Consider the following 16,293-nt stretch of genomic DNA (forward strand, 5'->3'; position numbering starts at 1 on the left):
TAATAAATAATAAATTGATTGCTGCTTGAATATTGGCCTAGTCAGGCTTCTGATTCATAACACTGTTAGCTGTGCTCTTCTATGGGCTGGCCATGGTACTTTGTAATTAATATGCTGTCATGCTGTGAACTGAATTCACACCTTACAGGGCTGTGTTTACTGGGCCTGCTGGATCAGTGCCCACTTCCTTCCTCTGCTCCTCCTCACTCCAGGACTGTAAGAGACCAGCATGGGGTCAAAGACCCTGCAGTATCATTATTCTGTAGTAATGCTCAGAGGTCTTCTAAGGGCTATGTAATGCACAGCATCGGGGTGTGGGGCATGTGCTAAGGAGAAAGAAAGAGTCTGTGAGAAAGCTGAGCTGCTCTTACATGGGACTGCAAAAATGACAGGAACTTTTTGGCATATAAAGCTTTCCTTCCAGGTCACGGACCAGGGAAGGCCTAATCAGCTGTGGCCCCACAAAGCAAGTCTGTGCTAACTCCCAGCACCAAGTGCAGGGGTGTGGGGCAGGGCTCCTACAACAACAGCACAGCTCTGTGGAGGAGCCCAGCCTTGCATCTGGGTTCCTGCCTGCCTCCCCTTTAGAGACAGCTGTGGCCCTAGGATTTGTGTCTGAGGGAGAGCTCCATCCTTGGACCTCCTGATCTTTCCCAAGTGGCCAAATGGGGATGCACCAGCAGCACTGCTGGGAAGGTGCTGGCTCAGTGGCTGTTTTTGAGACTGTGCCCCCCATATCAGCTTTATGTGTGTGTGTGGGGGTGCTGTGGTGGGTGTGGTTACACACTCACTGGCCTTGGCAGAGCACAAGTCGGAACCTTGGAAGGTTCCAGCTGCTGTAAGGCTCAGGAGGCCGAGCTGGTGCTAGGCACAGTGTGACACTGTGCTGAGGGAAAGGTGAAAACAGTTAATAATCCACCCTCAGCTAATCACTGAGGGCTGATGGGAGGCACAGGCTTGGTGGAGCTGCTTTGTACAGGCCAAGGTGCTTATCAGCTGTGCAGTGTCCCCAGCAGCCCCTGGCAATGCTGGTGCAGCTGAAGGACAGGCTTGATGGGTCTGGTGCAGCCCCGCAACCTCAGACACTGCGGCTCCACCGTGCAAAGCAGCATGGCTGAGCTGGTTGTTGGTCGGGTAAGGGCTCAAATATATTTTCTGCAACTTGCTCCAGCACAGTTCAGCCTGGAAAAAAGGCATTTTTACAAGTGTAGGGGAGTCAAGCCCCAATAAATGTCAGCTGAGCCCTGGTGCTGGCTCCCCTGCATGAAGCCTCAGTGAGGCACTAGGGCCTCCTGTCAGCAGGAGGGGAAGGGAGATCAGAGTTGTTGGAAGAATACGTGACTGAAGGCTGAGCACAGGGTTGGTGGTGCTTTGCGTGGCTCTTGCATGACATCCAGGCTGGCTGTGGCAGTGTAAGCTAACCTTTTGTTTTGCATCAGGCTTCATGCCAGAGCCAGCCCCTTTCCAGCCTTTGGGGTGATTACAGCTGTTGCTCTATATTTCTCTCCCTTCTTTGTTTTCCAACAGCTATTCTACTCCAGCACCATAGGCAGGCAGTGATGGCTGCCTGTAGCTAACAAGACAAACTGAGATCTGCCTGCAGAGCCATGATAAGGTGTCTCTGGGCTTGTGAGACAGGCCAGGACAACACAAACTGAGGCCACAGCCATGCTGTGCTTTCAGTTGAGCCTGTGGTGGAGCTGCTATGCTTGTAGTCAGCATCCAGATGGGGCAGGTGACATATCTGTCTTATCTGGGACAGAAACAGAAGTACAGCCCTTGCACAGCATCCTTCTGCTAGGCTGTGCTAAGCTCAGGGGCCTCTAAACTGGCCCTTAAGACCTAGGTCTCCACTCCTTGCCCAGATCCCTAGCCTCAGGGAGGACTTGGGTTTAGGAGCCACGGCTCTTTTTCCATAAGACTCCATTAAGAAAAAGTCAAGTTAAGCAGTTCATTGACATTTAAAATACTGTACAGTGTGTAAAACCAAATATCCCCCTCCCCACAACAATCTCGTGCTCTCAGCGGATGCTCTGGTGAAGAATCCCACTTTTGGCACTGTTTGCCTTCTCTTTTCTCCTTCTTCTTTATGGGATCCATCTCAAAACAGCTCCAGACCTGCACTGTTTCATTAGCAGCTGCTGAGGCCACTGTTGTACCATCAGGACTCATGGTCAGGTTCAAGATTCTATCAGTATGACCTGAGGAGGAGAAGGAATGTGCAATCCGGGCTGAGCTGATCAGCACATGCACATTTACTCCTGTATGCTCCCATGAGCCCTGCCAGCTTGCATAGCTGTCCCCCCAGTGGCTGTGGCAGCGTGATTTCAGATCCCAAGCACACACTTGGATCAGTGGTATCTCTTCCACAGCCCCGTGGGCATGCTTTACTCCTAGCAGCATGGCCCCGGATACTGTCCTGTATCAGTGATGCTGCAGGCTCCAACCAAGGAGTGCAGCTGTCTTCAGCCTCTAACAGCCCCCCCACACCCAGGCCCTGACCACCTACTTTGCAGCTCTGCAACCTTGGTCATTGTTGGATAGTTCCATATAATCAGCTCATTCTGTGCAAAGCCGTGGGCTGAAATGAGCTCCTTGTAGTTTGTTGACCATAGGATAGAAGAGACCTGCAAAGAGGCAGTAACACAGGTGAGACGAGGTGCTTGTGCTGATGCTCACCACTCGGAGGTGAGCATGGTCCCCCTCCTTCCCTGTGCCTTTGGGCCTGAGGAGCCAGCAGCTCTGTGTAGGTGTGCTGCCAGAAGGTGTTTGTCTCCAAGCTGATGTTCATATCTCACCTGGGAACGGGTATCAACAGCACTGAGGCAGGCGCCAGAACACACGTTCCAGATGCAGATATGTCTGTCTCTAGTGCCACCTCCAGTGGCTAGAACATTCATCTGGCATGGGCACCACGCCAGTCCTGAGCAAGGAGAGTTCATTTTAAAACATACAAGAGGCAACCTGCACCCAGCCAGTGCTGCATGCCTGCCTTGCACACACATATCCGCCCGTGGCAGCTCTGTGCTCACCTTGACAGCACCCTGGTGCTGAGTGAAGGTCTGTACAGGAGCAAAGTCTCCACCCCCACCTTGGGTGCATGGCCAGACGTTCGCCAGACTGTCACTGCCACCACTGGCCAGGTAGTGGCCATCCAGAGACCATTTGAGTCCGCACACCTCCTCTGTGTGGCCAGCAAGGGTGGCCACGTGATGCTCAGCCACTCGGACATCGTGGTGATGGATCTGCCCAGTCTGTGCACCACTGCAGAGAGAAGAGAAGGCTTACAGAGTCAGGCTGCACATTTTCACCCAAATCCATTTTTGTTGTTGCAAGACTGCTATACCTGCCACTGGGTTTCAACCAGTGTTACCAGCAACACAGGTCTGTTGGTGTGAGTGAAACACCCACACAAGCTCTTCACAACTTCAGCACAAATTGCAATACAGGAAAGAGGTCTTCTCCTCACAGCCCCAACAGATAAGGCTAAATAAGAATCCCAAGCCAGGACAAACTTCTCTCTGCCATCCCTAACCCATGCCACACGTAGATTGAGGGATAGGAGTTTGCAACAACTGGAAACTGCCCTTGACCCACTGCTTTACCTGGAGAGGATGCAGCTTTCCAGCTGAGGGTTCCCACACGGCCACAATGGCTGGTCATGGTTCGGAGACATTTCTGTTGCTCAACGTCCCATAGCTGGAGAGGCAAAGCAAAAAGTTCTTCAGAAGAAACCCAATCCTGTTTCTATGCCCTAGGAACCTCACTGCACAGGCTCTCTCAGCTTACTCAGTAAGGGAACAGAGAAAATGTTTATCTCATGACTATAGCACAGAAGGTAACGCTGCTTATCAGAAAACCCCCAAACCAAGCCCTGACTTGCACACTGGGCAGTTCCACCCCACACCAGGGAAGACAAGTCAGGTGCATGGCATCCTTCCTCTGCCAGCCAAGGCCCCACAGTTCTGTCAATCCCTAGAAAACACCTCTAGTTTTAGTCCTGCATTCACTTGAACCTCAGCACTACTTGTGCCAACAGCAAGATAGTCTCCATCTTTAATCCATGACACAGAGGAAATGTAAGGATATGGATGCTCCGTCTGCAGTAGGGGGATAATCTCCCTAGTACCGTAATTCCACAGATAAACAGCGTTGTCCAGAGCCACTGCAAGGAAGTTCTGGGAGCTCCAGTCTGTGAGATTCAGATCTACAATTTGAAAGAGCAGTGCAGGTCACACCATGCTTGGCTAGAGAGCCCTGCCCTTCACCCGTGCTGATGCAGCAGGCGCGGGTGCACATGTGCACACACACACGTACAGGTGAGGGGCAGCCTTCTGAGTGTCACTATGCCCAGCTGCTGGGGCCAGGTACCCTGCTCCAAGGCACCTACACAGTGCCCTAGACCACTGTCCCTGTAAGGCCACACAGGGACACTCCAGAAGTGGTCTGTGCTAGCCTGGGTACACAAAATAATACAGACAGCCCAGTTACACTGTCCTAGGAACAGCAATCCAGTGCAGAAAGTTCTGGATGCCCAGCACTCAACCCTGCAGCCTACTTACAGTAGTCGTTGAACATCTCTGGTGCATCCAAGACCCAGTCTGGCTTTGAGGGAATATATCTGCTCTTCTTCCTGCTGGATCCAGGTGCCATTTTCTGACTGTAGAGCACTTTCAGGTTATTCTGATAGCCTGTGTGCAGGGGAACAGGTTTGTTAACCTGAGTTAGTTTCCTCCCAGCTGAGTGCTGCTCACCCAACTAGGAATCCCTTGGAGTGAAAATAAAGTCCTAAGAGAAACACTTACAAGCCTGCCGTGCACGAAAATCACTGGCAGAATGAACTGCTGAACAGGGGTGAGCTACAATTTGCTCATTCATGGAAACAAATTTAACAAACACTTGGGTTTTTGAATCCCATTATATTTAGTTGCAGTTTAAGCTAGAAAATGCACAGCAGAGACTTTGATGCTCTTACAGACTTCATGAAGGCTTGGAACCTGCAGTACAGGTGACTGTCACCGACATCTTTTCATAAAAATCCTTTCTTTAGGATTTTTCTCCCTTCTGAGAAGCTATGGCCTCAGCAACAAAATGTAAACAATGGTTATCTGCTGCTGTGGAATGCAGCAGGTGGATGCGTGATTGGTCTTGGGTGAATGTTTGGATTTACTGACCACTCAGAGCAGAGCTGGGTCTCACTCTCTGTTGAGACACAGAAATTTGTTTATTTATTCTTTTTCTATTCTTAGCTTAGCTAGCTTCTGAGAACTTTCCTTCTATTTCTTTTAGTATAGTAATAATGTAATATATATCATAAAATAATAAATCAAGCCTTCTGAACATGAGGTCAGATTCTCATTTCTCTCTCCACCCTGAAGACCCTTGCAAGCCCTGTAACAGGTGACCAACTGGCAGTCATAGCAACTCTCCTAAATAAATTCACTGTAACTGTTATGCCCTCCCTCGACCTCAGGAACCGTAAGAAAGGAGACTCCAGCCTGTACAGCTCTCAGAAACCAGTTGATTTCTCCTGTGACCACACACAGAGCCTCTGTGTTGCTGTTCCCCTAACCTGATCTCTCCTGCTGATTCAGCTCACACAGACTCTGTATCATACCTTCTGGAGCATTCTGTGGTTTTCCACTGAGGTGGAGGATCTTTGCCTCTTCTACATCAAAACCATTCAGATTCACTGCCCAGGCTTTCTGTTGCTCCTACAGAGACAAATCACCCTCAGTGCAATGCATTTAAAACAATTCCCACACTGCAATTTAAACAGACACCTAAGTCCCCTTCTCTTAGAATCTGAAGATGTTTGACTGTGCTGCAAGGGTCAGTCACACAGAGGCAGGTCAAAGCAGTTTTCCCTCAGACTTACATACATCGTCCTGCTCACATTTTCACACAATGGCAAACTCAGTGTCATTGCCAGTGGGAAAAGCCACAGCCACAAAGCGACCAAATGCTTCATAAACAGATTTCAGAACACAGTGTAAAACATTCCAGAAGTGTTCCCTGTGGAGACATTGTCCTAGAATAGCTACCACCAGCAGTTTCACTTTGCATAGGCTCACAGCTTTGTGTTTTTGTTGCCTGCTACATTTTAAAGCCTCATTAGTCAAAGGTAGATTTTGCTGCTAGAAGCAGCATAGGCTTAGAGTGCATGGCAGTCTCTACAGCTTCAATCTCATCCTAGGCTCCTGAAGCCCAGAGCTGCAAGTAGTGATGGCTGGGACTTGTCAGTCCCATGTGCCCACTTGATAGAGTAAAGGGGCAGGAAGGAGTAGCGGTTGTGAAGTAATTGTAACTTAGCAACATGCTCACCTTTTTGGTAGGGGAATCCTCATCAGGGTCATTCTCTTTGGTTAGGAGGAAATTTGCCATCTCCATCTGCATAGTGCTGCGTTTGGGAATGTAGCGATCCCCCCCAGCCTTTGTGGGAGTGCTTTGAATTTTGGATCCAGATTTACCTGCATTCACATATGAAAATATTGTCTTACAGCTATTTAACAGCCTGTATTAGAGCTTTCACGGGAGCAAACCCAACACTCCTCCACATCACACCCACCAGACAAGTAGGACTCTGAGGTCTCATGCCACCCAGTCACAACTAACTTATATTTTCCTCCCTGCCACCAAGTTGGTTAGGGACAGTGTGGTGCAACTCCTTGGGTCTAGTGCAACAATTCCAGAGTCCAGAGATAAGGGGAAGATACTAAAACGCTCACAAGATGTAAAGCTGTCAGCTAACAGTCCTGCCCACACTCGTCCTAGCATACAGCTGTGCCAGCAAGGCTCAGCTGGGCAAACAGCAGCTCGCCAGCCCCAGTGCTAAGAGCTCTGCCCCTAATGCTGGCAAGGAGGTGGGTGGCTGTCAGGAGCACAGACCACCTCCTCCTGCCTGAGCAGCAGCCAGTAGGGCAGCGTGGCAGGGAGCCCAGAGCCCCATGGCTACAGACAAGCATCCTGGGCGAGGCTCCCGCACTCAACCTCTGTCGCTGGGGGCCGGCGCTCACCGGGTGTCTTGGACGGCGTCTTGCTGGAGCTGCGGGAACAATTGGCCGGCTTCGTGGGCGACACGCCGATGGGACTGGGCCCGGGGCCACTCTCCTTGGCCTTGCGCTGCCATCGCGTAGGCGGCGCATTCGGGATCAGCGTGTCCAGCTTCAGCAGCCCGCGCAGGTCCGCCTCGAACAGGAACTGCGCCATGCTCCTGTGGGCGGGTGGCATTAGCCGTACCCACCGGCCGGGCTGAGCCTACTCTGACAGGCCCCGCTGGCCTCCCCATCACCGGACCGTGCAAGCGCTCCGGCTGCTCCTCCCCACCAACGGACACCCCTACACTCCCCAACCGCTCCTCGGGACACTCCATCAGCCTATACGCCCTCCCACCACTCCTTGGGGGTCCTTGATCAGCCGGCACCCCTTCCAGCCACCCTTTGGGGCTTCCTCCGATAAGCGACATTCTCCCGTCCCCTGCCTTTCAAGGGCAGTCTCGTCCCTGCTCTTTCTCCTCCCCACCGTGCTTTGCCTCTGCCCTGTGCCCCTGGGGCTGCTCTTGGCCAGGCAGCCTCAGTGGGAGCCAGCACTGGCTGCAGCCCCAGAGGGCCCCCCAGGACAAGGCCCAGCAATTAGGAGGCCAATGAAAGCTCTGGGCAGCAGCAGAGCCCTCAGCAGAGTTCTTTGGACAGTCATGGACTGGCCACACCTACACTGCAGCCTCACTGGGAATGCTTCCTATGTACAGTAGACTTTCAAAAGAAGCTGTTTGAGGGAAAGGTGAACTAAACACTCACTGTCTTCTCTTAAGTCCAAATTCGGACAGAGCATAAAATGAAGATAAGCTCCAAAACAAGCAGGCCTGCCAGGAACCCCAGCCAGCAGCCTGTTCCCTGACAGAAACCCCTTCCAAGGCCCTTCTGGGCATCAGGAACATGTGCTGTGGTTCCAGCTGCACCTGTGGGAGCAATGGGGAGGGTCAGCCCGTGCTGTGCTGCACTGCTGAGCTGGCAGCACGGTGGATGCGGGCAGAACATTCTCGGTTTCCCCCAGAGCTGGAGCCTGCAGGCACCTTGGTGCCCCTTGGCACAGGCTGTGCCACCCAACAAAGCCCAGCAGGCTGGGAGGAGAGTCCGGGTGCAGCAGGAAGCTGAGAGAAGGCCCTGCTCTAGAACTGAGGGAGTTCCACCAGAAGCAAACAAAGATGGTAACTTGAAGACATTCCCACTGTGCTCAAAGTTTGTCTGAGAAGACTAAGACGTTAGCTTGTCCAAAATCCCAGGAAATATCTGGGAAATGGTTTTATGTATGTTGGTTGTGACCAGATAAAAAGATCCTGTGGGAAAAGAGCCTCTGCAGCAGGCTGGCGGGCTGAAGGGGTCTTACTTCTTCCTAAAATAAAGATTACCACTGAAATGCAATTTTATTTTTTTATTGTATAAGGGGAAAATATTTTCCAGACCTCTAAAACCAGTTTCAAAAATACAGATGTCTTGTGGAAAAAGGAATGAAACATATGGGGATTTCTCTATACAAAAGATATTTCTAAATATTTTTAAAAATGAAAAGTGAAGACAAAATGAGGTCATTTTTTTGGATTCTAAAACTACTTAGAAAAATCTTTAACTACTATAGGAATTGGGAAGAAATATTTGGGGATGTCTGTCTACAGAAAAAATATTTTGAAATATTTCTACAAATTTCTAATATCGAAAAGTGAAAAACTAAGCAACTGGGGTTGCTTTTTCTCAGGAGCCCCATGCTGCTGCCTGCCCCCTGGGCTCCCCCAGCCCTGGGGACCCCGCCGCTGGTCACAGAAGCCCCTGCCTGGCTCCTGCCTGCCCACACCGTGGGCATCCACGGCTGCTCCTGGCCATGGAGCTCAGCCAGTGCTGCTGCCTGCTGGGCTTTGCTGCTGCTGCCACCCAGACACTGGGGTGACGGCACCTTCCCTGTAGTGCAACTAAAGAAAGGGCCATCACCCAGACTGGCAGAGAGCGGGGATAACTTCAGTGTTGTTTAGAGGGCAGAACCAGGGGGTTCAGGGGCACAGGAAGGGACATGTTGGTCTCAGGAGGGGCTGGAGGGTGCTGGGCTGCTCCTGGGGTCTATAGAAGAAGTCGGGACGGGACAGAGGAGGATCAAAAAAGAGATGGAAGTAGCTTGGGGATATACATGGGACGAGGAGGTGGCAGTGGGATCTCCAGGAGAATAGGAGATTTCCTTGTCGATGGCTGTTCTGGAGTCTTCTTCTCAGGACTCTTGACAGGGCTACCCAGGCTCTTCTAACTGCTGGATGGGCTGCTCTTGCTCTTTGGGTGTGAGGTGCAGCCACCATCTTACAACTCCTGTCCAGAGGTGGAACTGTGGAAAGAGGAGGTGCTGAGGCCCCAGCTGCCAGTGGCACAAAGGGAGCCTCTTGCACAGCAGGGCCCAGAGCTGGCAAGGCTCCCCAGCACAGCTGGAGCTGCTGGCACAGCTTGGCCCAGCTGCACAGCTGTCCCTCAAGGCCCCGGCCAGCAGGGCACGGCTCTGGCCAGGCTCCCTGGCCAGGAGTGGGCCCAAGAGCGCCTCTGCCTTTCAAGGCCAATTTTGTCCCTGTTCTTGCTCCTCCCCACCGTGCTTTGCCTCTGCCCTGTGCCCCTGGGGCTGCTCTTGGCCAGGCAGCCTCAGTGGGAGCCAGCACTGGCTGCAGCCCCAGCGGGCCCCCCAGGACAAGGCCCAGCAATTAGGAGGCCAATGCAAGCTCTGGGCAGCAGCAGAACCCTCAGCAGAATTCTTTGGACAATCATGGACGGGCCACACCTACACTGCAGCCTCACTGGCAATGTTTACTGTCTGAAATACAATTTCAAAAGAAGCTGTTTGAGGGAAAGGTGAACTAAACACTCACCCTTTTCTCTTCCAGCAAGTCCAAATTCGGACACAGCATAAGATGAATATCAGCTCCAAGAGAAGCAGGCCTGCCAGTAACCCTAGCCAGAAGCCCGTTCCCTTACAGAAACCCCTTCCAAGGCCCTTCTGGGCATCAGGAACATGTGCTGTGGTTCCAGCTGCTGCACCTGTGGAAGCAATGGGGAGGGTCAGCCCGTGCTGTGCTGCACTGCTGAGCTGGCAGCACGGTGGATGCGGGCAGGACGTTCTCGGTTTCCCCCAGAGCTGGAGCCTGCAGGCACCTTGGTGCCCCTTGGCACAGGCTGTACCACTCAACAAACCCCAGCAGGCCGGGAGGAGAGCCCGGGGGCTGTGCAGCTTCTTAGGCAGTCGCTGCTTGGAGGGACACGGGCCAAACCCATCCCTGAGCAGCCCCTGCCAGCCCTGGCCCTCCCTGCCCCGTGACAGCTCCCCCAGCCCCAGGGCACAGAGTCAGGCCCTGTCAGGACCCAGTGCAGCCCCTGCCCAGTCGGGAGCCAAGGCTGGCTCTGGCCCTGGGCTCTCGGCAGGGCTCCCGCTCAGGGCTGCTCTTGTGCCTTGGGCCTCTGGGCACTCAGGGCCAGCTCCAGAGCAGCTGCAGCAGGAGGGACGTTGGTGCACGAGTCCCCTTTCCCTGGGGCTGTGAACGAACTCCAACGGCACCTCCAGCTTTGGCTGCTGCTGGGCTGTGCAAGGGCAGGCCCTGGGGGAAGAGCTGCAGCCACCCAGCCCTGCCAAGGGCTGAGCCCTGCTGAGCCTGGCACAGCAATTACCTTCTGAGCCTGTGCCCGTGCCCATGCCTGTGTTTGGCTTGGCCTTCCTTCCTGCAGCAGGGGATGCCAATTGGCCTCGGCTTCTTTGGGGAAACACCTCCTTCTGTCCTGCCTTTTGGCCTATCACTTGAGAAACAAAAAGTACACCTTAACAGATGGAACTATTCTCCATTACTTTGATGGCATGTTCAGAACATCATGCTTATGCAAAATCAGGTCAAATCAACAAATCATCTAGGCTTTTTCCGCTGGGCCAGGGCCCACCTTCCTCAAAACATCTGCCAGTGCTGAGCTGAAGTTGTGAGTGGATCGTGCCGGGCGAGGGCACACACGTGCATGGCTCTGTCCTGGCGCCTGCAGAGATGCCCCCCTGGCTGAGCTTTGGGCTCTGAGCTGTCAGCTCTCCCAGGGGAAAGGCCTTGACGTACCTTCACCATCTCCCAGAGGCTCAATCCTGAACGTGGGCTGGGAAGCCAGTTCACCTTTAGCAACCGGCTCAGCTGCAAAGAAAGGCAGGACAGAACAGCTCCAATGGCACTGCTGAAGATTCTCCTTCAGGCCCGAGTGGCAGTGAGGGCACCTAGGTGATTGGTGCCCTCCAAGGCACTCCCTTGGCTCTGCCTTCCACTCAGGAGCAGGGCCAGGGAGACCTTGTGCCTGCAGTGGCCCCACACTGGGATTGAAGGAGCCCCTTGTGGGGCAGCTGGGGGCAGAAAGGACTCCCTGGAGCTGCCAGCACCTCCAAACCCAGCCCCAGGCAGGGCCAGGGCTTGGCAGAGGCAGCAGGAGCATCTCAGGCTCCCTGGGGGCAGCAAATGAGCTGAGAAAGGCTCAGCCCCGGGGCACAGCCCTGGGCCCAGCCCCTTCCCTCTCTGCTCTTCTGTGTGGCTGCACAGAGCACACAGAAGGCCACAGTGGCATTGTACATGGGAGGAGGATGGACAGCAAATTGTCCCTTCCTCCCACTGACATCGATCCTGTGGGATCCCTCAGGGCTCCAGAAGGGAGCAGGGCAAGGTTTCCAGAACTGATCAACCTTCAGTGAAATTTAAGGGAACTGTCTCATGAGTAAACTCTTGCCACACAGCCACGGATTATTCTGTCAGGAAAGGTACATTCAGAACATGCTTCCAACATCTGGCAAGGTCTTCAAAGTACCATTCACCAGCATTTCCAACTAATCCAAGTCATGATCCCAGTCGAGAAGGGAGCACAGATCCTACAGAACCATTTCCATGGTGTGCTGGGATCCCCTTCTCCCTTGGGGTATTGGGCACTGCAAAGGGGTGGAGTAAGGCTGTGGGAGCCTGTGCTGTGGCTCCTGGTCACTCTCCACGCTCTTTGCAGGTCCTGTGCAACATGCCTGGAGGGGCAGCTGGAGCAGCCCAGGGCCCTGGGGCTCTCTCCCTCCCATGCAGGAAACCCTCACTAAATGCTTGGGCAAAGCTGCAGTGCCACTGCTGTCACTCCCAACCTCCGTACCTCCCTCCTGCTTGCCCACCTGCCCATGGAACAGCTCCCACAGCCCACGGGCACACAGCCAGGCCCTCTCAGGACACACTGGAGCCTTGCCCTCCCCCTCGGCCCTTTCCCCACCATGGGCACCCCGTGCAGCCGTTCCCAGGTTTCGGGACGTGTCTCCCACAGAGGGAGCCCAGCAGGACAGCTCAGTACCCGAGGGCCATGAGCCTGCTGGGGATAATTTCTCTGGGCTGTGCCCGTCTTGTCCGGGCTGTGCCCGCAGTTCCAAGCAGCAGAGAGGGCGGCTCAAGCCTCAGCAGGGCTCAGGCCCAGAGGCACAGCAATTACCTCCTGTGGATGTGCCTGGCATCGCCTCCCTTCCTGCAGGAAATGCCACCATCCATAGAGCCCCTCTGTCCATCCCTTGAGAAAGGAAGAGGCACAGCTGTATCAGATGGAATCATTGCATATCAAGGAGGTGGCCTCTTCAGGAGGCAATACCCTTCCAAGACATGGGTAATGATCAGGAAAATCCTGATCCCCCCAGGCCTTTGGGGCTGGCTATGGCCCTCCCTCCTCCAAGCAGCCACACCTCAGGATGTTACTGGGGACCGGGAAAATGCAGGGGATCCCTGCTGAGTTTGGGCTGCGCGGCAGCTGATGCCCAATGCCTTCCTGCAGAGGCTGGGGAGAAGCTGCAGCCAGGCCAGGCTGGGAAACAGCCCTGCAGAGCATGGAAGCAGCAGCGGGGCAGCGAGGCTGCCATGGATCCCTTCCCGCTGTTCCGGGCACGGCGTGTCCGGATGTGCAGCCAGAGCCCTCGGCTGCTGAGCCCCAGGACAAGGCTGAGGGAAATGCTCTCACCATTCCCTTTCAGCAGTTCTGTCACTATTCGTTTCAAGATGTTGTTTGGCTCATGTGGTTTCTTGTGTCCTGGGGCTTTGTTCTTCCCTCTCAGAGGACCTTAACGGAAAGTAGTTCCATTTCCTAGGAATGGATGCCACAGAAGCGGGGCTCAGCCTGTGGGGTCAGCAGGGACAACACTACTCACCCCTGCGATGGGAGCCTGGCTTCTCTGTAGGAATCAGCAAAGGAGCAGGAAAAGTCCTCCCTGCAGACACATCTGTAACACAACAGCCACAGTAGTTTGTGTAACCTGGTTGCTGTGAAGTTGTCAACAATTATTACTGTGTAGGACAGTGAGAACATACCTGAAGGAGGCTCCAAAGGCTTCAACACTTTTCTCAACCAATCTAATGGGGAAGCCTTTCGAGCAACCTCATCTAGAATGGAGCACAGATGAGAACATTTTTCAGGGTGTGTTGGGATCCCCTTCTGCTTTTGGGAATTGGGCACTGCAAGGAGGTCGGGTACGGCCGTGGGAGCCAGGTGTGAATGGACATAGCCAAACTGCACAAGGGCCTCGGGAGCTCTGGGCAGGCTCCTGGTCACTCTGCACCCTCTTTCCATGCCCTGTGCAACATCCATGGTGGGACGGCTGAAGCAACCCAGGGCCCTGGGAGCTCTCACTTCCACAGCTGCAACTCTTGCTAAATCCCTGGGGAAAACTGCAGCAGGCAGTGGCACAGCTATCCCCCTGTCCCCCTCCTGCCCTTTCTCCCTCCCTTTCTACCTACTTCTATCTCTCCAACCGTCTTTCCACTGGGACAAATCCCCCAGCACACAGGCACATGACCAGGCCCTCTCAGGACACACTGGAGCCTTGATCTTCCCCTCTGCCCTTTCCCCACCATGGGCACCCCGTGCAGCCGCTCCCAGGTTTCGGGACGTGTCTCCCACAGAGGGAGCCCAGCAGGACAGCTCAGTACCCGAGTGCCATGAGCCTGCTCGGGACAATTCCTCTGGGCTGTGCCCGTCTTGTCCGGGCTATGCCCACAGTGCCAAGCAGCAGAGAGGGCGGCTCAAGCCTCAGCAGGGCTCAGGCCCAGGGTCACAGCAATTACCTCCTGTGGCTGTGCCTGGCATCGCCTCCCTTCCTGCAGAAGAGGCTGTCCATGAACCACTGGTTCTTCCAGGAAATGCTTCCTTCTGCACAGCCTCTCCATCTGCTTCTGGAGAAAAGAGAGAGCTGGATCATATTGGACTGTTCCCCATTGGAGAGGTGGCATCTTCAGGAGGCAATGCCTCTCAAAGACATGGTTAAGATTCAGGAAATCCCTTTCAACTTTTTGGGTAGGGCAGGGCTCTCCCTTCTTCATATAGGTGCCCCTTCTGATTTGCCAGGAGATGGGAAATTGCAGGGCATCTCATGCCTGTGGTGCGGTTTGGTCTGCCTGTCAGCTGATGCCCAATGCTTTCCTGCAGAGGCTGGGGAGAAGCTGCAGCCAGGCCAGGCTGGGAAACTGCCCTGCAGGGCATGGAAGCAGCAGCGGGGCAGTGAGGCTGCCATGGATCCCTTCCTGCTGGGCCAGGCTCGGCGTGTCCAGATGTCCAGCCAGAACCCTCGGCTACTTAGCCCCAGGTGAAGGCTGAGGGAATGCACCCACCTTGTCCTGCCTGCTGCATTTCCTTCAGCATTTCCCTCATTTGTTCAGATGGCTCATGGGGTTTCTTCTGTCCTGTAGCTTTGTTCTTTCCCCTTGGAGGACCTGAGAGCAACACGGTTCCATTTCCCGTGAATGGATGCCACAAAAGCAGGGCTCAGCCTGTGGGGTCAGCAGGGACACACTACTCACCCCTGCGACGGGAGCCTGGCTTCTGTGTAGGAATGATCACAGGAACAGGAAAAGTCCTCCCTGCAGACACATCTGTAACACATCAGCCACAGAAGCTTCTGCCATCTCTGCTCAGCTGCACGGGCACCACTGAGCCACAGGAGCTGTGAGGGGATCGCGCAGGGCAAGGGCACACACGTGCATGGCTCTGTCCTGGCACCTGCAGCGATGCCCCCCTGGCCGAGCTTTGGGCTCTGAGCTGGCAGCTCTCCCAGGGGAAAGGCCTTGACCTACCCTCACCATCTCCCAGAGGCTCAGTCGTGGATGTGGTTTGGGAAGCCAGATCACCTTCACCAACAGGTTCAGCTGCAAAGAAAGGCAGGACAGAACATCACCTGTGGCACTGTAGGAGATCCTCAGGCTGCAGGCAAGGCTCAGCCCTGGGGCAAAGCCCTGGGCCTGGCCCCTGCCCATTCTACTCTTCTCAGTGGCTACACAGAGCACAGGGAAGGACACAATGGCATTGCACACGGGAGGAGGATGGACAGCTAAATGCTCCTGTCTCCCACTGACAGCGATCCTGTGGGATCACTCAGTGCTCCAGAAAGGAGCGGGGCAAGGTTTACAGAATTCTTCAGCCCTGATTTGACTATAACGAAAATGGCCGATGGGTGAGCTCCTTCCACATGGACACTGATTATTTTGCCAGTAAAAAGGAAAATTCAGAACTTGCCTCTGGCATTCGCCATGACATTCAAAGTGTCATTCACCTGGACTTCCAAATCTTTCAAGGCATGATCCAAATCTAGAATGGAGGAAAGACCTGAACTATTTCCTTTGTGTGCTGGGATCCCCTTCTGCTTTTGGGAATTGGGCACTGCAAGGGGGTCAGGTACGGCCGTGGGAGCCAGGTGTGAATGGACAAGGCCAAACTGCACAGGGGCCTGGGGAGCTCTGGGCAGGCTCCTGGTCACTCTGCACCCTCTTTCCATGCCCTGTGCAACATCCATGGTGGGACGGCTGAAGCAACCCAGGGCCCTGGGAGCTCTCACTTCCACAGCTGCAACTCTTGCTAAATCCCTGGGGAAAACTGCAGCAGGCAGTGGCACAGCTATCCCCCTGTCCCCCTCCTGCCCTTCCTCCCTTTCTACCTACTTCTATCTCTCCAACCGTCTTTCCACTGGGACAAATCCCCCAGCACACGGGCACATAGCCAGGCCCTCTCAGGACACACTGGAGCCTTGATCTTCCCCTCTGCCCTTTCCCCACCATGGGCACCCCGTGCAGCCGCTCCCAGGTTTCGGGACGTGTCTCCCACAGAGGGAGCCCAGCAGGACAGCTCAGTACCCGAGTGCCCTGAGCCTGCTCGGGACAATTCCTCTGGGCTGTGCCCGTCTTGTCCGGGCTGTGCCCGCAGTGCCAAGCAGCAGAGAGGGCGGCTCAAGCCTCAGCAGGGCTCAGGCCCATGGGCA

General features: G+C 54.4%; 1 protein-coding gene across 1 annotated transcript; it reads right to left on the reverse strand.

Moving 5' to 3' along the window:
- Positions 1-2,021: 2,021 nt before the first annotated feature.
- Positions 2,022-7,209, reverse strand: LOC128947367 (cell division cycle protein 20 homolog). Its single transcript, XM_054291621.1, is given in 11 exon segments — positions 2,022-2,075; positions 2,077-2,201; positions 2,510-2,627; positions 2,799-2,923; positions 3,029-3,282; positions 3,623-3,699; positions 4,011-4,207; positions 4,563-4,691; positions 5,618-5,714; positions 6,325-6,470; positions 7,017-7,209. Coding segments are annotated over 11 exon segments (1,515 nt in total).
- Positions 7,210-16,293: the final 9,084 nt, after the last annotated feature.

This window comes from Melozone crissalis, unplaced genomic scaffold (assembly GCF_028551555.1).
Source record: "Melozone crissalis strain CALT ecotype California unplaced genomic scaffold, PUWL_Pcris_2 ptg000097l_1, whole genome shotgun sequence".
Lineage (NCBI taxonomy): Eukaryota > Metazoa > Chordata > Aves > Passeriformes > Passerellidae > Melozone > Melozone crissalis.